At 42.8% G+C, this 21,857-nt stretch overlaps 1 protein-coding gene across 4 annotated transcripts in view; it reads right to left on the bottom strand.

The window, feature by feature from the left end:
- The window catches only part of LOC115158675 (RNA-binding protein 25), a 29,549-nt gene extending 13,732 nt beyond the window's left edge, over positions 1 to 15,817 (bottom strand). The window contains exons 1-5 of one of the 4 annotated variants that reach the window (XM_029708009.1): positions 15,671 to 15,817; positions 9,404 to 9,479; positions 5,208 to 5,410; positions 2,805 to 2,877; positions 457 to 626 (exon numbers count right to left, since the gene is read on the bottom strand). In XM_029708009.1, the coding sequence (XP_029563869.1) occupies positions 457 to 626; positions 2,805 to 2,877; positions 5,208 to 5,410; positions 9,404 to 9,479 (522 nt within the window). In that variant the 5' untranslated portion in view covers positions 15,671 to 15,817. The remainder of the gene's footprint in view (positions 1 to 456; positions 627 to 2,804; positions 2,878 to 5,207; positions 5,411 to 9,403; positions 9,480 to 15,670) is intronic. The other 3 variants (XM_029708171.1, XM_029707916.1, XM_029708087.1) reach the window with 3 other exon arrangements.
- Between the last annotated feature and the right edge of the window lie 6,040 nt (positions 15,818 to 21,857).

The following is a 21,857-nucleotide window of genomic DNA, read 5'->3' as shown; positions in this document are numbered from 1 at the left end:
AAAGAAAGAGAAGGCAAAGAGAGAGAAAGAGGGAGAGAGGTGGCAGGCAGGTTAGTATTATAATAAGTATTATAAGTCGACTCAGCCTAACTAGTCGAAATTGAATGATAAGGGGCTGTTTTGTTCCAGGCCTTTCGGGACAGAGTTGCCCATTTGTTTAGGCAGCCCTGCTTCCTAGTGCTTGGTCCATCTTAGCCTCCACTAGATTACATTGTCATTTAGATTGCAAGAACCGTTCCCCTCTCCCATCTGCATGTGTTAATTCGTTGTTGATATCATAGAAATAGAATGAATGGGGAAGCCCGTTCTATCCACTCTATTTTGATGGTCGATGTATTTGACCTGTCGATTCTGTTTACTGTGGCAGCACCATTTCACCAAATCTAATTCCAGTTCTATGTAAATGTACTTGGCGTATAAAGGTGATCCTGATCGCAGCGTGTCCCCACTCCCCACCCCATTGCCGTTGGTGCTGCTCTTCTTCTTGGCCTTCCACTCGTCCAGCTGGGCCTTGGTCTTGGCGTCCACCTTCACCAGCAGCTTCTTCTCCCCGATCTGCAGCTCGTGGAGCAGTCGCAGGGCCCGCAGCGTCGACTCTGGTTCCTTGTACTCACAGAATCCAAAAGCTGTAGAGAATAGAGGAGACAGGAGGGATGGCACAGTGTTTATCACACACCAGCGCAGATTCACCACCAGGAATCAGTGACGGCAGTGTAGTAGGCTTGGCCTACCCTGTAAAAATGAAAAAATAAATAAATGAAAAATAAATATAAATTGTCAATCATTTGGTTATCTTTTCTGCATGTTAAAATTGATTTCTGAACTAGTACTTACTTCCCAAATTGGCAGCCTTGCTGTGTGCCTTTCTCCCGCCCTTCAAACTCAATGCAAGGCATTGACAGGACTTGTGCATGCATGTTTCTACCATACACACTGAAAGGCAGGCCGAGAGCTTTGCTGCTTTTCATGTGTCAGTATGTCCCATTCATTTTCATTGCACTTAAATAACAAAATGTGCATTGGTGTGAAGTAATGGGATAGGCAGGGCTCGCTCCTGCCTGTGGACGTCACATGTCAACTGCCGCCTTTTGCCGGTTACGTTCGTTTTACTGCTAGCTAAAACAAGCTGATCAGGGCGGCTAACGTATTGCATCTGAAACAGTTTAAAGTTGGATTTTCTAGCGAAACAGGGTGATAAGGGATGGAAGACTAGCACCTGAGCTGAGGGACCTACATCAAAAGGGACAGAAAATAACACGAGTGGTATCAGAATGAGTGGATCTATGGCTGCACTGCTAGCAGCCGACTCTACTGCTTCCAATGCCTGCTGTTCTCCACTCTTCATTGAACATCAATATGCACAATGCAAAGTTAAAGAGAACCAGATTTTGAAAGACCTAGCTAATTAATGCTACCAAGGTAAACAGGAGTTGGCATTTCGTGGCAACGATGAGAGTGCCAGCTCCTCAAACAGGCCCAGGGACAACTATGTGGAACTATTACAGGCCTTTGCTGAAAAACATTTAACAGGTAGCAGCCCATTTAAAGACGGCCATCATGTTTACTTTTTGCTCATGACCTATGATGGAATTTTCAATAAAACTGATGCGCTGCTCCAGGTTCTGCAGAACAAAGTGATGGATGTGTGTCTGCCGTACCCATAGAAACGACACATTGAAAGAACTAGAACAGCAGTGACAAGATGTTTATATGAGCGATTCGAGCATAAATGCAATGAACTGTGCCTGGCAGAAACTCGTAGTGAACACCTGATCAGAGTAGAGAGGGCGAATCTACTCCAACATACTGGACCATATCAACGTTCAGATGAGAGCCAGGTTTGACCACTTTGACCACTTCATTTCCTTGGCTTAGTGAACTACACTAAATAAAATGCTCATCAAAATACTGCAAGTACTTTGACTTCGTTAGACTTGAGGCTGATCTTGTCACATTGTACAGTTCACAAATTATAGGAGACAAATTAACTGGACAGCTCCTTTTTGTTTCAGCATGACCTGACACAGAAGGTCCCCGAGGCGACAAAGTTACTGCAGCTGGTCCTCACTACATCAGCCACAATAGCGTTCATTGAGAGGTCCTTTTCTGCACTGAAACGGATATAGACATAGTCAAAACCGGACCGATCAAGGATGACTCATCCCTTGCCATCATCTCCTTTTAAAACTGACGGCCAACAGTGAGGAGATAGACCATCTACTATGATTACATGTCTGTTGTGTTAGTACACATCTCAGATCAGTAATGCTGACTACTGGGCATGCTGGGTCGCTGTCTGCGGTGCTGAAAGTCACCTGTTCATCCAGGGCTGCCAGTTGCGTGGGGCACAAGCTATTAGGGCCTGTGAATGTACCTAATGGTTGGCCACCTACCTGCTGCTGTTTGGTTGTTATCTTTGTGATCGTGTCATACCGACAAACACCGTAGCAAAAATACGCTTTGTGTGTGTGTGTGTGTGTGTGAGAGAGATGAGGACCGGGGGAATTAAGGAATAGCTTTGTCAGAGTCGTGTTCATTAAAACTACTGTAAGTCGCTCTGGATAAGAGCGTCTGCTAAATTACCTAAAAGTAAATGTAATGTAAAATAAAAAATTCAAATGAGTGTTTCTTATCGGGAAAGTCCACGTAGTCACACCCTGTTTCAGTCTGTTTCCTTATATATATAAAATTAGTGCCTATGGACCAGGAGCATGCTAAATAGTTGTTGCTTCAGATTGAGAAAGCATGCCTGGGGGAGGGACATTGGACTTACATGGTGGTAGAATATTTCACAAATGTTGTACCTGTTCTGTTTTTACCTTGAAGTTTTCCAGAGGCTCCTTGGACTCGCTTCCAGCTTAGGACCAGGCCACATTTCTGAAGAGAGAAACATTTCTTTATGACATGGACCTACTAAAGAAGATGGTTTACATTTCTATCATAGAGTATCAGGTGCAGTGGTGTAAAGTACTTAAGTAAACAAAGTACTCCTTAATTTGTTTTTTTGGGGTATCTGTACTTTACTATGAATATTTTTCCCTACTTTTGTTTTCTTTAGGAATGTAGTAAAGTAATGTACTTTTTACTCAAATACATTTTCTCTGACACCCAAAAGTAAGTTACATTTTGACAGGAAAATGGTCCAATTCACACACTTATCAAGAGAACATCCCTGGTCATCCCTACTGCCTCTGATCTGGCAGACTCATTAAACACAAATGCTTTGTTTGTAAATTATGTCTGAGTGTTGGAGTGTGCCCCTGGCTATCTGTCAACAATAAATACAAGAAAATTGTGCCATCTGGTTTGCTTAATATAAGAAATTGGAAACTGATTTATACTTTTGATACTTAAGTACATTTGAGAAATTCCATTTACTTTTAATACTCAAGTATATTTAAAACCAAATACTTTTAGACTTTTACTCAAGTAGGATTTTACTGAGTGACTTTCACTTTTACTTGAGTCCTTTTCTATTAAGATATCTTAACTTTTACTCAAGTATGACAATTGAGTAATTTTTTCACCACTGATCAGGTGAAAACCAGAAAAAAATTGAAATAAAATATTTGGCCAAAAGATAAACATCTTTTACAAATCAGTTGAACCCCAAAGGCTAACAACCTTCATACACATACCGAAAACAGAAGAAAACCTCTCAAAACAACTATCCTGATTTGAATTGTCTATTTGAAAGCTGCATTGTACTAATATGATGTGTGACTAAAGACATTGGCCGTATCCGAATACCCATAACAGCGTCCTAAATAGTAGGCTGTGGAGTATATATCTTTTTTTAAATAACGTTTTATAGTATGTGACATTTCGAAAATGTAGTATGCTTTAAATGCGTAGGTGTCATACTAATTTTGGCTTTTCATATAGTATGAATGAACTGTAAACTTTTGGGGAATTTCTCACTCACAATGCATTCAAACTAAATAAAAGAACGGCTTTGAGATTTGATATTTCTTTGAAAGTAAAAAATATAAACATACACACATATAAACAAACACACACACACACACACACACACAGACACACACACACACAATAAACGAATTGAAGATGGCAAAGAAGATGCAAAAAGAGTTTCCTGCAGTTCTGTCCTTAATAGGATCACGACTATTTAATTGTACATCTTTGAAAACAGATTGTTATTTGCAGCCTGCAGTGCCTTTACTTTAGCTAAATAGCTAACATTAGCTATGCGCTTTAGCAGGACTTGAAGTTAGCTGGATACCTGAAAATCTTGCTGTTGTTGAATGACAACTTCATATTTAACCTAGCTAGCCAGTTAGACTATCCTTTCCGGTTTAAACCCTGAGTGTACAAAACATTATTAAGGACTCCTGCTCGTTCCATGACAGACTGACCAGGTGAATCCAGGTGAAAGCTATGATCCCTTATTGATATCACTGGTTAAATCCTCTTCAGTCAGCGTAGATGAAGGGAAGGAGACAAGTTAAAGAAAGCTTTTTAAGCCTTGAGAAGTGGATTGTGTATGTGTGCCATTCAGAGGGTGAATGGGCAAGACAAAATATTTAAGTGCCTTTGAACGAGGTATGGTAGTAGGTGCCAGGTACACCACTTTGTGTCAAGAACTGCAATGCTGCTGGGTTTTTCATGCTCAACAGTTTCCTGTGTGTATCAAGAATTGTCCACCACCGAAAGGATATCCAGCCAACTTGACACAACTGTGGGAAGCATTGGAGTCAACGTGGGCCAGCATCCCTGTGGAACGCTTGGCACCTCGTAGAGTCCATGCCCTGACGATTTGAGGCTTCTAAACTCACTTTTTAAAAACTTGTTACAGATTCTATTTTTGGAAACAGAAAACTGTATGGAAATCAAATGTTTCATCGATGAGAAAATGTGCAGAACGTTGAACAAAATCCATCTCGGTCCATCTTTTCCCACTGGGCTTCCTCATCACCATATTTGGTAGTGAGTGGAAACACCAACCGGATGCTTCACATTTATACATCTGGTGAAATATCTGGCTCATTTTTCTAGCTGTGGTAGTATACCAAGGCTGTGGCATGCTTCTTACTAAACATTGTCATAAATAGTATGCGACGATGAGTACTTAGTATGCAGTATGTAGTGCGCTCGTTTGGTTATTGGGACATGGTCACCGTCTGTAGCCTAAATAAAAGGTTGCTGTCTCTTTCCAATATGACTACATGCAAGTTCCACTTCCTCACCGCCAGCAACTTCCGAATCAGCATGTCCGAGGCCTTCTCCGAGATGTTTCCTACAAACACTGTGGTGGTGGGGCCGCTGTTCTCGTCCGGGGGAGCTTCCTTTCTGGGGGCCGCGGGCTTACTGACCACGGGCATGGAGGTGGGTACCAGGACTGTGGGGTTCTGGGTCATTATGCCCATGTGGACTGGTATCATTGGGGTACCTAGAAAAGTGATAACCCGGATTAATGTATACAAAATATATTTGGATTAAAGGAAAATTCAAATCAAAAACAATCTGTAGGTATTTGTTTCTTTAGTCCACTGTTGATACACTCCTGAAATGTTTTGCATGTCAGCAATCAAGTTTCCAAGATATATAACTTTCAAAATACAGGAAGTGTCACAGTATTGGTTGCATTCGTAATCAAGTGGGAAGTGGGAATTTACCACCATAGAGTTCGATAGAGAACTATAGATGGATAAAACCTGTTTTGGCATGGACATTACCAAAGGGCTTTATCATTTTAAGGTAGTCAACTGGGTGGGACTTCCTATGGGTGAAGGAAGGATCACATGATTCTATCCGGGTCATCAGCCAATGAATTACAGTGCCTTCAGAAAGTATTCACACCTTCACCTTTTATACATTTTGTTGTGTTACAAAGTTGGATTGAAATGGATTTGACATGGTTTTTTTGTCCATGATCTACACACAAAACTCTTATGTCAATGTGGAAGAAAAATTCTAACATCTGTAAACAATTCATGAAAAATGCAATGCTAAAACACAATCCCCTGAGTCAATACATGTTACAAATCACCTTTGGCTGCGATTACAGCTGTGAGTCTTTCTGGGTAAGCCTCGAAGAGCTTTCCACACCTGGATTGTGCAACATTTGCCAATCATTCTTTTCAAAATTCTTCAAGCTCTGTCAAATTGGTTGTTGATAATTGCTAGACAACCATTTCCAGGTCTTGCCATAGATTTTCAAACAGATTTAAGTCAAAACTGTAACTCGGCCACTCAGGAACATTCACTGTTTTCTTGGTAAGCAACTCCAGTGTAGATTTGGCCTTGTGTTTTAGGTTCTTGTCCTGCTGAAAGGTGAATTAATCTCCCAGTGTCTGGTGGATATCAGACTGCACCAGGTTTCCTCTAAGATTTTGCCTATACTTAACTCCATTCTGTTTATTTCTATCCTGAAAAATCCCCATTCCGTAACAATTACAAGCATACCCATAACATGATGCAGCCATGACTTTGAAAATATGGAAAGTGGTACTCAGTAATGTGTTGTATTGGATTTGCCCCAAACATAATACTTTGTATTCAGGACAAAAAGTGAACTGCCTTGCCACATTTTTTGCAGTTTTACTTAAGTGCCTTGTGGCAAACAGGATGCATGTTTTGGAATATGTTTTACTCTGTACAGCCTTCCTTTTTTTCACTCTGTCAATTAAGTTAGTATTGTGGAGTAACTACAATGTTGTTGATCCATCCTCAGTGTTATCCTATCACAGCCATTAACCTCTGTTTTAAAGTCACCATTGGCCTCATGGTGAAATCCTTGAGTGGTTTCCTTCCGCTACAGCAACTGAGTTAGGAAGGACTCCTGTATCTTTGTAGTGACTGGGTGTATTGATACATCATCTAAAGTGTAATTAATAACTTCACCATGCTCAAAGTGATATTCAATATCTGCTTTTTTTTAGGTGCCCTTCTTTGCGAGGCATTGGAAAACCTCCCTGGTCTTTGTGGTTGAATCTGTGTTTGAAATTCACTGCTCAACTGAGGGACCTTACAGACAATTGTATGTGTTGGGTACAGAGATGAGGCAGTCATTCAAAAATCATGTTAAACACTATTATTGCACACAGAGTGAGTCCATGCAACTTATTATGTGACTTGCGAAGCACATTTTCAGGCCTGAACTTGTTAAGGCTTGCCATAACAAAGGGGTTGAATACTTACAGTGGGGGAAAAAAGTATTTGATCCCCTGCTGATTTTGTACGTTTGCCCACTGACAAAGAAAGGATCAGTCTATAATTTTAATGGTAGGTTTATTTGAACAGTGAGAGACAGAATAACAACAAAAATATCCAGAAAAACGCATGCCAGAAATGTTATAAATTGATTTGCATTTTAATGAGGGAAATAAGTATTTGACCCCCTCTCAATCAGAAAGATTTCTGGCTCCCAGGTGTCTTTTATACAGGTAACGAGCTGAGATTAGGAGCACACTCTTAAAGGGAGTGCTCCTAATCTCAGTTTGTTACCTGTATAAAAGACACCTGTCCACAGAAGCAATCAATCAGATTCCAAACTCTCCACCATGGCCAAGACCAAAGAGCTCTCCGAGGATGTCAGGAACAAGATTGTAGACCTACACAAGGCTGGAATGGGCTACAAGACCATCGCCAAGCAGCTTGGTGAGAAGGTGACAACAGTTGGTGTGATTATTCGCAAATGGAAGAAACACAAAAGAACTGTCAATATCCCTCGGCCTGGGGCTCCATGCAAGATCTCACCTCGTGGAGTTGCAATGATCATGAGAACAGTGAGGAATCAGCCCAGAACTACACGGGAGGATCTTGTCAATGATCTCAAGGCAGCTGGGACCATAGTCACCAAGAAAACAATTGGTAACACACTACGCCGTGAAGGACTGAAATCCTGCAGCGCCCGCAAGGTCCCCCTGCTCAAGAATACATATACATGCCCGTCGGAAGTTTGCCAATGAACATCTGAATGACTCAGAGGATAACTGGTGAAAGTGTTGTGGTCAGATGAGACCAAAATGGAGCTCTTTGGCATCAACTCAACTCGCCGTGTTTGGAGGAGGAGGAATGCTGCCTAAGAACTCCATCACCACCGTCAAACATGGAGGTGGAACCATTATGCTTTGTGGGTGTTTTTCTGCTAAGGGGACAGGACAACTTCACCGCATCAAAGGGACGATGGACGGGGCCATGTACCGTCAAATCTTGGGTGAGAACCTCCTTCCTTCAGCCAGGGCATTGAAAATGGGTCGTGGATGGGTATTCCAGCATGACAATGATCCAAAACACACGGCCAAGGCAACAAAGGAGTGGCTCAAGAAGAAGCACATTAAGGTCCTGGAGTGGCCTAACCAGTCTCCAGACCTTAATCCCATAGAAAATCTGTGGAGGGAGCTGAAGGTTCGAGTTGCCAAACGTTAGCCTTGAAACCTTAATGACTTGGAGAAGATCTGCAAAGAGGAGTGGGACAAAATCCCTCCTGAGATGTGTGCAAACCTGGTGGCCAACTACAAGAAACGTCTGACCTCTGATTGCCAACAAGGGTTTTGCCACCAAGTTCTAAGTCATGTTTTGCAGAGGGGTCAAATACTTATTGCCCTCATTAAAATGTAAATAATTTTATAACATTTTTGACATGCGTTTTTCTGGATTTGTTGTTGTTGTTATTCTGTTTCTAACTGTTCAAATAAACCTACTATTAAAATTATAGACTGATCATTTCTTTGTCAGTGGGCAAACGTACAAAATCAGCAGGGGATCAAATTCTTTCCCCCCCACTTTATTACCTTAAGACATTTCAGCTTTTCATTTAATTAATTAGTAAACATTTCTCAATACATAAACTTTGACATTATGGCCATTGCGTGCAGGCCAGCGACAAATCTCAATTTAATCAATTTTAAATTCAGGCTGTAACACAACAAAATGTGGAAAAAAGACAAGGGGTGTTAACTTTCTGAAGGCACTGTATACTTGTGAGCAAACATTCCATAACTGTAGTTAGCAGTAAAATCGCCATACTTGGCTTTATACCTGTTCAAACAACACACTCTAGATGGCAGAAGGCAACCTTTCAGTTTGTCTGCCAACTCAGAAGCAGTAGAAGAAAATGTACTACTTCAAAATGGAGATGGCTTTGATGGCGCTGGCCGTGCACTCAGACACCTCATACTGGGACATAGAGAATGATAGCGATATCATTGGTATATATGTTTACCACATACGACTGGGAAAAATCCATTTGAACGGCTCTCCAACTGGTAATTACTAGTGGGAAACTCATCCATTATATTAATGTTTCTCTATCAATACAAAGTTCGCAGAGTATTATATATCCTTTACAAATCAAAGGCATGTTCACAATTGACTAACTACCTGTATAATTTACATAGACAGGTCCATAAGGACAGGACCTCTGTGTATGACGACTCACCTGAAGGAAAACCAGAGAACTGTGGAGGGGGGATTCCCGGTGGCAACAGGGGTCGGTTGAGATGAGGGAACGACATCTTGTGGAAATCACCCACATAAAACATTGGACCAAAGTACACAGTCAGAACAGTCATAAGAGAACAGTGGACACAACAGTAAACAACTCTCCAGTCCAAACAGGATGACTGGTATAGCGAGTGATTTCAGGTCTAAAAAAAAAAAGCCTTATGAAGTTACTGATACCTCTCACCAAGTCACCTAACGTCTTCCTAGCGACATAAGATACCGGCATGAATTAACATGGACTGTCAACGGAGACACGGGGTTTTTCTAAGGCATTGAACTGTCAACGCGTTCACGTCACGCACAAGTCATGTAGACATAGTGTTTATGTATACGTCACACGACAGATTATTATGAAATATCTCACCACGAACACCTACGAGTCAGTTTATTATGAAATATCTCACCACGAACACCTACGAGTCAGTTTATTATGAAATATCTCACCACGAACACCTACGAGTCAGTTTATTATGAAATATCTCACCACGAACACCTACGAGTCAGTTTATTATGAAATATCTCACCACGAACACCTACGAGTCAGTTTATTATGAAATATCTCACCACGAACACCTACGAGTCAGTTTATTATGAAATATCTCACCACGAACACCTACGAGTGAGTTTATTATGAAATATCTCACCACGAACACCTACGAGTCAGTTTATTATGAAATATCTCACCACGAACACCTACGAGTCAGTTTATTATGAAATATCTCACCACGAACACCTACGAGTGAGTTTATTATGAAATATCTCACCACGAACACCTACGAGTGAGTTTATTATGAAATATCTCACCACGAACACCTACGAGTGAGTTTATTATGAAATATCTCACCACGAACACCTACGAGTGAGTTTATTATGAAATATCTCACCACGAACACCTACGAGTGAGTTTATTATGAAATATCTCACCACGAACACCTACGAGTGAGTTTATTATGAAATATCTCACCACGAACACCTACGAGTGAGTTTATTATGAAATATCTCACCACGAACACCTACGAGTGAGTTTATTATGAAATATCTCACCACGAACACCTACGAGTGAGTTTATTATGAAATATCTCACCACGAACACCTACGAGTGAGTTTATTATGAAATATCTCACCACGAACACCTACGAGTGAGTTTATTATGAAATATCTCACCACGAACACCTACGAGTGAGTTTATTATGAAATATCTCCACCTACGAGTGAGTTATATGAATCTCACCACGAACACCTACGAGTGAGTTTATTATGAAATATCTCACCACGAACACCTACGAGTGAGTTTATTATGAAATATCTCACCACGAACACCTACGAGTGAGTTTATTATGAAATATCTCACCACGAACACCTACGAGTGAGTTTATTATGAAATATCTCACCACGAACACCTACGAGTGAGTTTATTATGAAATATCTCACCACGAACACCTACGAGTCAGTTTATTATGAAATATCTCACCACGAACACCTACGAGTCAGTTTATTATGAAATATCTCACCACGAACACCTACGAGTCAGTTTATTATGAAATATCTCACCACGAACACCTACGAGTCAGTTTATTATGAAATATCTCACCACGAACACCTACGAGTCAGTTTATTATGAAATATCTCACCACGAACACCTACGAGTCAGTTTATTATGAAATCTCACCACGAACACCTACGAGTCAGTTTATTATGAAATATCTCACCACGAACACCTACGAGTCAGTTTATTATGAAATATCTCACCACGAACACCTACGAGTGAGTTTATTATGAAATATCTCACCACGAACACCTACGAGTGAGTTTATTATGAAATATCTCACCACGAACACCTACGAGTGAGTTTATTATGAAATATCTCACCACGAACACCTACGAGTGAGTTTATTATGAAATATCTCACCACGAACACCTACGAGTGAGTTTATTATGAAATATCTCACCACGAACACCTACGAGTGAGTTTATTATGAAATATCTCACCACGAACACCTACGAGTGAGTTTATTATGAAATATCTCACCACGAACACCTACGAGTCAGTTTATTATGAAATATCTCACCATGAACACCTACATGTATACGATGCTTTATAAATATTATTAAATTGGAAGAGCAATCTAATCAATTGAATTTGTCAATTTAGCTAAAATAGGCCCATCACCTCTTTAAAAATATAGATTAGGCTGGATGGTTTGCAGCCTGCAACCTACACTGCTGACATAATCTAATGTTTTGCTTTCGTTGTAAAGCCTTTTTGAAAATCGGACAGTGTGGTTAGATTAACGAGAGTCTTGTCTTTAAAATGGTGTAAAATAGTCATATGTTTGAGAAATTGAAGTAATAGCATTTCTAAGGTATTTGAATATCGCGCCACGGGATTACACTGGCTGTTGAGCAAGCGTCCCACCTAGCCCATAGAGGTTAAATGCTCTGGAATTGAGAAGATTAGTGGTCGCCTATGCCTATAACAAAATACCAAAAGTATTGGTCTATCCATAGACAAAACATCTTAACAAATTAACGTTTTATTTTCAGGGGGGGATACTCATTGAATCTGGCTATTCATTTCAGTGCAGTTGCATTCTTACGCATAACCTATAGGCTAAACGGAACCGAAAACATCCCAGCCCATTGTGATCACGTCATGACAAATCCTGAACATTTTGGCTTTATTGAGCCTTGCTTTTTAGGAATAAACAGGCATCGGCTACAATAACAATTGGTTTAGATATGCTCCACATGTGGTATTTTGGCCATACATCACAAACCCCTGAGGTGCCTTATTGCTATTATAAACAGAGCAGTAAAAATAACTGTTTTGTCATACCCATGGTATACGGTCTGATATACCATGGCTGTCAGCCAATCAGCATTCAGGGCTTGAACCACCCAGTTTATAAAGAACTTTATAAAACCATGCTTTATTTAATATGTGTATGGAGCCTACCCTACTGTGTGAGAGATGCATGGAAGAATTCCAATGCCCATGTTAGAAATGGCAAAGAGAGAGATGTTTCTTCTCCTTTTCGATGCCACAAATGTGGTCTTAAGCCTATATAAAAACACAATTCATGCCATTTCTAGCCTACTACATTTTAAATGACTGGAGACATTAGCAGAAGATGTCTTTATACGACAAAAAATACAAGGTAGCCTGCCACTGACAGTCTGCGTACTGCCACCTACAGGTCTGTGGGCTCATTGTATGAATTAATACATTTCTCTGTGCATGTTTTGCAATGCATCAGTGCAGCAATGTATCAATTTAGCCAATGTGATCACATCAACTATATCGCTGTTCATTGTCTATATATAGCCTAGACTACCCTTTGAAGAGCTAGATTTTAGGCTATCCTTATCAATAAGTGGTTGCACAGATATAAATAAAGCCCTCAGTCAAATTAAACTGTAGGCCTAGAGTCAAAATAACCACCCATTGCTTCACTAAAATGTATCAATGGCTGATAGGCTATGGACAGGGTGATCAGCAGGCTATTGACAGGGTGATCAGCAGGCTATTGACAGGGTGATCAGCAGGCTATAGACAGGGTGATCAGCAGGCTATAGACAGGGTGATCAGCAGGCTATAGACAGGGTGATCAGCAGGCTATGGACAGGGTGATCAGCAGGCTATAGACAGGGTGATCAGCAGGCTATAGACAGGGTGATCAGCAGGCTATAGACAGGGTGATCAGCAGGCTATAGACAGGGTGATCAGCAGGCTATAGACAGGGTGATCAGCAGGCTATAGACAGGGTGATCAGCAGGCTATAGACAGGGTGATCAGCAGGCTATAGACAGGGTGATCAGCAGGCTATAGACAGGGTGATCAGCAGGCTATAGACAGGGTGATCCGCAGGGTGATCAGCAGGCTATAGACAGGGTGATCAGCAGGCTATAGACAGGGTGATCAGCAGGCTATAGACAGGGTGATCAGCAGGCTATAGACAGGGTGATCAGCAGGCTATGGACAGGGTGATCAGCAGGCTATAGACAGGGTGATCAGCAGGCTATAGACAGGGTGATCAGCAGGCTATAGACAGGGTGATCAGCAGGCTATGGACAGGGTGATCAGCAGGCTATAGACAGGGTGATCAGCAGGCTATAGACAGGGTGATCAGCAGGCTATAGACAGGGTGATCAGCAGGCTATAGACAGGGTGATCAGCAGGCTATAGACAGGGTGATCAGCAGGCTATAGACAGGGTGATCAGCAGGCTATAGACAGGGTGATCAGCAGGCTATGGACAGGGTGATCAGCAGGCTATAGACAGGGTGATCAGCAGGCTATAGACAGGGTGATCAGCAGGCTATAGACAGGGTGATCAGCAGGCTATGGACAGGGTGATCAGCAGGCTATGGACAGGGTGATCAGCAGGCTATGGACAGGGTGATCAGCAGGCTATAGACAGGGTGATCAGCAGGCTATAGACAGGGTGATCAGCAGGCTATAGACAGGGTTATTTGATCTCTCTCTCTTTACTGCGTCCTCTAGCCACTGAACGAGAATGGCCGCAGCAGCCTATAGCCTACTTTGCAAGTGGCTGAACGCTGACACATTAGATTTATTTAAATTGTATTTTAGGGCTGGCGAACTCCGAACTTGCGGGGGTCCAGAGAAACTACGCTATGCCGGTGATGCTGGGGTAACATTTACATAACAACGACGGGTAGGCCGTCATTGTAAATAAGGATTTGTTCTTAACGGACTTGCCTTAAATAAGAAAACATACTCAATGTTCTAGTAACAGTCCGTTCTGAATAGGGCTTATGACATGACTTTCTATCAGGTTGGCTATAACCACTTGATCGATCGATTCAACTTGGAATTTCAGCAATATAATAGACTAATGAAGACATTGATGTGAGAAAGATTACAGCTATATTTAGGCTACAGTGGATTGATGGATTTGCATATAATTACTATTGGAGTGCATAATTGCCATTGTGTTTATCATATCCAACGGGTGACGAATATAGGCTACAATTGCCAGCAGTAGGCCTACCATGTAAGAGGAAGACGAGTTTCTTTAAACAGAAAATATAAAACATCTAATCCAAATTGTATGAGTTGACCCTCCTGCAGTTCAGAGGCTTTGGCTATTATAATAGCCTGGAGATGAACAATATAGTTCAAAGCAATTTTTTTAAGAAGCAGGTGCCACGCACACATTAGTCAGGCATTGTTATCACGACATGTCAGTCAGACGTTTAACGGTTGGCGACAGGAGATCAGTCGGCTTATTTTTGGCTCTTTTCACCCAGTTATCGCTGAAAACGTGGTAATCAACTACAATGACCATAATCCATTGCGCGCCTACTTGTCCGGTCTGTTTCTTTTACGCCTGCTATGTTAGGTTAGTGTGGGGCAGACACAGAGAAGGAGAGAGATAGAGAATAGTTGCTTGTCAAGGCATCACTACCTTGAAAATACATTATCTAAGTGACTGATAGTTTTGACTGAATGCCAACTATGCCTTATTGACTCTGAATAACTACTGATGATTGTGTCAGACAGCAGCTCTATAGAGATGACATGGCTTGGAATTAAATAATAAAGTCATCAAATAAAACTAATGTAATATGCACAACAACTGAAATATTTTATTAAAGTAATGTTAATAAATGTTAGTTAAGTGAACCAGTAATGGACAGTCGTGGGACTTTGTTTTATTATGTGTTGCTACAGCATTCAACCCACAATGTAGTGCATTTAATGGTTTTTTAAACCAGTGATTATTGTTTTATAATCGAACCGACCTCAAAAAGCACTAATCGTTAAGCACTATTGGCTGTATAATGTGTCAGCTGACAACTATTCATATCTAAAATTCCAACCGTGTCGTGTGTGTGGTTGAAAAGCCAGGCCTGGTGCTAGCTAGCTAGCTAACTACAGGCTAACTACTTATGAAAGACAAATCACCTTCACGTTGGCATTGGTTATATTGTCGTTAGGGACAACTATAGCCAACCTACCCTAATTATTCTCGCTAGTTAGGCAAGTAATGTTAGAGGTTTTGCCCTCCACAACGGAACACGCTTGACAAGGTTAGCTGCGGCTGTTGTAGTTAGCGGATACGCTGGCTAACTACCGGGAAACCATTCGCAATGTTTTGAGTTATCTAGCTACCTACCGTTGTTAAAACTCAGACAATATGGTGGAAAAAGTAGCTACTGAATCAGATTTGACATACCCCAACACGTCGGTTTATCGATTATTACGGGCGACTCTTCACGTCTGTGTAGCTACCTCCGGTAAGATGCACCGAGGTATGGTTATGTGGCTAGCTAACTGCGATACATCAAATCCGCTAAAAGTCCGCTCCCGCAGCGGAGGGCCGTCACTAGTTACCACAGCCACAAAGTCATAAACCCCGCCTAGTTTTACAGTGTATCTTCTTTATCGGTGGAGATTAGCGTTCAACGTTATGGTTCTTTTATTGTTGTTGTTGTTGTTTTACAATGTATCTTCTTAAAATGTGATTTTAGACCTAACCTTAACCACATTGCTAACCTTAAATTAAGACCAAAAAGCAAATGTTTGTTTCCAACTTTGTGGCTGTGCTATCTAGTGGAAACAACAACAGAGACGTACATTTTTTAGCAAAGGAATATTTGATTTGTCGATTCCGAAGCCATGTTTTCAACGTCCAGTTCACAGACATTTCACTGGATGAATACATTTGAAGCACCCTCTTGGCGTTTCCACTCACTAGCAAATGTGGTGGCGAGAGGAAGCCCAGTGGCTGGCAGTGGAATAAAATGGAACGAGATACATTTTGGCCGACATTCTGCTAATTTTCTCATCAATGAGAAAACATTTCATCTCAAAACATTTGATCTCAATACAGTTTTCTGTTCTCAAAACTATAATGTGTTATGAACAGAGTGGACTAGGTTTTGTAGACTTTACCCTTTGCCAACGTTTTTAAAAATCGCGTTGTTTAGGAGTGCAAAGGCGAATTTAGTTATTGCACACTGTGATTAATTTGTTTATGGACAAGTGTTGGAGTAACTACTGGATGAGAAATGGCTTGTGAGTCTTAATGACGGCTGGGGAGCCAGGATTGACCCAGTAACTGGAAATGAATCTGCTCTGGATTATACTTTGATCTCAAATGTAATGGCAGGCAGATGTAGTTGGGAGGTTTTGGAGGAATCTATAATGGGTAGTGATCACTATCATCCTATCACGAGGGAGGAAGAATCAGTAGGAGATGGATATTTGGGAAAGTGGAGTGGGGTCTGTTTCAGGAGTTGAGTGAACAGGAGTTGTCTCAGGTAGATCTTCATTCAGATATAGAAACAGTCAATGAGGGAATAAGAGGAGCAATAGTAGGGGCCTCAAGGCAGGTGATTCCTATGGGTACAGGGGGAAGAAAGAGTAACGCAGTCCCCTGGTAGAGTGAAGGGTGTAGAGAAGCAGTGAAGAGTAGGAACAGCGCTTTCAGAATGTTGAAAAGGTCCCATAATTACCAGCACCTGATTCAGTATAAACAAGCACAAGGAGGATCATTAGGACAGCTAGGAGGGAGTATTGGCACTAGTTCTGTGGAAACATAGGCAGCACCACTCCTGTGGGAGAGGTATGGGAGATGATTAAGAGGATGTAACAGTATAGCTTCCGTCCCTCTCCTCGCCCCAACCTGGGCTTGATGCAGGGACCCTCTGCACACATCAACAACTGACACCCCACGAAGCATCGTTACCCATCGCGCCACAAAAGCCACGGCTCTTGCAAAGCAAGGGGAACAACTACTTCAGGTCTCAGAGCGAGTGACGTCACCGATTGAAACGCTATTAGCGCGCACCACCGCTAACTAACTAGCCATTTCACATCGGTTACATGGGGACAGAAGAGATTGGGATCTCCCTGTGCTGAAAACTGTGGGGATTGTTGCAGTGAGAGATATGGAGAAGGCAGAGATGTCAGCCCAGGTATTTGTGAAGGTGCACAGCTCAAATAATCTGACAGAAGAGGGGCAGCGTGAGAGACAGGGTCAGAGAAGAACATCTGGGGTTCCTGGATCAGAAAGAGATGGTGGGGGATACATTGAATGGCCCTTTTACTTTTATTTTTCCTTTATTTAACTAGGCAAGCCAGTTAAGAACAAAGTCTTATTTTCATTGACAGCCTAGGAACAGTGGGTTAACTGCCTTGTTTAGGGGCAGAAAGACAGATTTTTACCTTGTCGGCTCAGGGATTCGATCTTGCAACCTTTCGGTTACTAGTCCAATGCTCTAACCACTAGGGTACCACTAGGGTACCTGCCACCCCCATCTCCTGGTAAGGATGAGATGTGTTACATCATGATTGCAATAGGGAAATTATTGGGCCTTTATAATAAGGTGAAGTAGGAAGGGAAACTGCCTGGAAGTTGGAAGCAGGCAGTAGTTGCGCCAATACAGAAACCTGGGAAAGACCCTACAAGTCCTTCAAGCTATAGGCCGATAGCGTTGACATCTCACGTATGTAAACTTATGGAAAGGATGATAACGGAAAGGCTGACTTGCTTTCTGGAGAGTAAAGGACTAATGTTACCAGATCAGAGGGGGTTCAGGAAAGGCAGGGGTATGATGGATCCTGTACTGTGCCTTGAGTCAGTCATACGGAAGGCACAGGCAAATAACCAGGTTGTGGTAGCCGTTTTCTTTGATGTAGAAAAGGCTTATGATATGATGCAGAAGGAAGGCCTAATTATCAAGCTGGATAAAATGAGGGTTGGATGAAGGGTTTTTAACTGGATAAAGGTTTTTATTTTCAGGCGATCAATACAAGTGAGGGTGGGGAGCTCTATGTCAGAAAGCTATGAGGTGGATAATGGTATCCCCCAGGGAAGTGTCATTAGTCCTTTGTTGTTCTCTATTATGATTGACAATGTATTCTCTCAGGTGAGACCTGATATTGGGAGGTCATTGCTTGCGGATGATGGAGCGCTGTGGAAGAGAGGGAGAAATGTTACCCATACAGCCAGAAGAGTTCAAGAAGCGATTAGGGAAGTAGAGTAGTGGTCCCTCAGGTGGGGCTTCAAGTTTTCAGTTGAGAAAACACAGACTGTGTTTTTTTTCTAGAAGGAAGGTTGAGGAGGAAATATACCTGAAGCTGTATGGAAGGAATCTGTAGAGGGTGGGAGGGGTTTAGGTTCTTGGGGGTCTGGTTTGACACTCGAATGATATGGGCGGAGCATATTAACAGAGTAGTTGTCAAAGGAAAGAAAATATTGGATGTGACGTGTTGCTTGTCAGGAATATAGAGGGGGATAGATAGAATGGTGTCTAAAATGATATATATAGCGCTGTTAAAGTCATCAATGGATTATGGAAGTATAGCATATTGATCAAAAAGCTAGATGTTATCCAGTCCCAAACACTAAGAATATGTTGTGGAGCACTCAGGACCTCTCCGCTGGAAGCGGTGCAGGTAGTGTTGGGAGAGATGCCGGTAAAGTTAATGGTGAGAGAGATGGGGTTCTTTGGGAGGGAATTTAGTCCCTTTGTGCTTCTTCCTGCTGTCCCACCTTTGTTTCTCCCTCAACCACTGATAGATCTATGGTTGCTTGAGAGAGTGAGAGATGTTGAGGAAGGAGTAGATTCAGTTGTAAGTGAACATTTAAGAACACAATGCTCTCTTTAATAAATTCACAGATGGATTTAAGGACCCCAAAACAGGGAGGGCAGGAGCAGATTTTAGTGTTCCTGAGTTTAAGGTGGCAGTGACGAAAAGAGCTACAGATCATGTATCTGTTTACCCAATGGAGTTGTTGGCCATACTATTGACTGCAGTGTGTGTGGAGGAGGTGAGTCCAGACAAGGTATTCATCTGCTCTGACTCCTGTGCAGCACTGATGAACAAATTCATTTGTGTCTCAGAGCAGACAGAATGTATTGTATGAGGTTTTGCAGTGCTTGTATAGGGTGAAACAGATGGGGGTATTTGTAATGTTCCTCTGGGTACCAGCTCATGTGGGAGTAGAGGGGAATGAGGAAGTGGATATTATTGCCAAGCAGGCTCTTAGACAATTCCATCTCAACATTAGGATGTTTATCAGTAAAGCAGAAGCCAAGAGATTAGTAAGAACAGTGGTTCAAAATAAGTGGCAAGAGTTGTGGAACAGGGAGAGTAAGGGAAGACTATCACCCCGTAGCACTCACCTCTGTCATCACGAAGTGCTTTGAGAGACTAGTCAAGGATCATATCACCTCTGCCTTACCTGCCACCCTAGACCCACTTCATTAACGCCCCAATAGATCCACATACGATGCAATTGCCATCACGCTGCACACTGCTCTATCCCATCTGGACAAGAGGAATACCTATGTAAGAATGCTGTTTATTGACTATAGCTCAGCATTCAACACCATAGTACCCTCCAAGCTCATCATTAAGCTCAAGGCCGTGGGTCTGAAGCTCGAGGACCTGGGTCTGAACCCCGCCCGGTGCAACTGGGTCCTGGACTTCCTGACAGGAATCCCCCAGGTGGTGAAGGTCGGAAACATCACCTCCACTCCGCTGATCCTCAACACTGGGTCCCCACAAGGGTGCGTGCTCAGCCCTCTCCTGTACTCCCTGTTCCCCCATGACTGCGTGGCCAAGCTCGCCTCCAACTCAATCATCATGTTTGCAGACGACACAACAGTAGTAGGCTTGATTTTCCAACGATGACGAGACAGCCTACAGGGAGGAGGTGAGGGCTCTGGGAGTGTGGTGCCTGGAAAACAACCTCTCACTCAACGTCAACAAAACAAAGGAAATTATCGTGGACTTCAGGAAACAGCAGAGGGTGCACCCCCCTATCTACATCAATGGGAAGGTGGAAAGCTTCAAGTTCCTTGGCGTACACATCACTGACAAACTGAAATGGACCCCCCACACAGACAGTGTGGTGAAGAAGGCGCAACAGAGCCTCTTCAACTTCAAGAGGCTGAAGAAATTTGGCTTGTCACCTACAACCCTCACAATCTTACAGATGCACAATTGAAAACATCCTGTCGGGCTGTATCACCGCCTGGTACGGCAACTGCACCGCAAGGCTCTCCAGAGGGTGGTGTGGTCTGCCCAACGCATTACCGGGCAAACTACCTGCCCTCCAGGACACCTACAGCACCCGATGTCACAGGAAGGCCAAAAAGATCATCAAGGACATCAACCACCCGAGCCACTGCCTGTTTACCCCACTATCAAATCAAATCAAATGTATTTATAGAGCCCTTCTTACATCAGCTGATATCTCAAAGTGCTGTACAGAAACCCAGCCTAAAACCCCAAACAGCAAGCAATGCAGGTGTAGAAGCACGGTGGCTAGGAAAAACTCCCTAGAAAGGCCAAAACCTAGGAAGAAACCTAGAGAGGAACCAGGCTATGAGGGGTGGCCAGTCCTCTTCTGGCTGTGCCGGGTGGAGATTATAACAGCACATGGCCTAGATGTTCAAATGTTCATAAATGACCAGCATTGTCAAATAATAATAATCATAGTAGTTGCCGAGGGTGCAACAAGTCAGTAACACAAGAGTAAGTGTCAGTTGGCTTTTTCATAGCCGATCTTTGAGAGTATCTCTACCGCTCCTGCTGTCTCTAGAGAGTTGAAAACAGCAGGTCTGGGACAGGTAGCACGTCCGGTGAACAGGTCAGGGTTCCAGCAGGTCTGGGACAATAGGTCTGGGACAGGTAGCACGTCCGGTGAACAGGTCAGGGTTCCATAGCTGCAGGCAGAACAGTTGGAACTGGAGCAGCAGCATGGCCAGGTGAACTGGGGACAGCAAGGAGTCATCAAGCCAGGTAGTCCTGAGGCATGGTCCTAGGGCTCAGGTCCTCCGAGAGAGAGAAAGAAAGAAAGAGAAAGAGAGAATTAGAGAGAGCATATTTAAATTCACACAGGACACCGGAAAAGACAAGAGAAATACTCCAGATGTGACAGACTGACCCTAGCCCCCCGACACATAAACTACTGCAGCATAAATACTGGAGGCTGAGACAGGAGGGGTCAGGAGACACTGTGGCCCCATCCGATGAAACCCCTGGACAGGGCCAAACAGGTAGGATATAACCCCACCCACTTTGCCAAAGCACAGCCTCCACACCACTGGAGGGATATCTCCAACCACCAACATACCATCCCGGGACAAGGCCGAGTATAGCCCACAAAGATCTCCGCCACGGCACAGCCCAAGGGGTGGCACCAACCCAGACAGGAAGACCACGTCAGTGACTCAACCCACTCAAGTGACGCACCCCTCCCAGGGACGGCATGGAAGAACACCAGTAAGCCAGTGACTCAGCCCCCGTAATAGGGGTAGATGCAGAGAATCCCAGTGGAAAGAGGGGAAACCGGCCAGGCAGAGACAGCAAGGGCGGTTCGTTGCTCCAGCCTTTCCGTTCACCTT

Source organism: Salmo trutta, chromosome 1 (genome assembly GCF_901001165.1).
Source record: "Salmo trutta chromosome 1, fSalTru1.1, whole genome shotgun sequence".
NCBI lineage: Eukaryota > Metazoa > Chordata > Actinopteri > Salmoniformes > Salmonidae > Salmo > Salmo trutta.
Note: the sequence above shows the minus strand (reverse complement) of the source record. Positions and strands in the feature narration are given on the sequence as shown.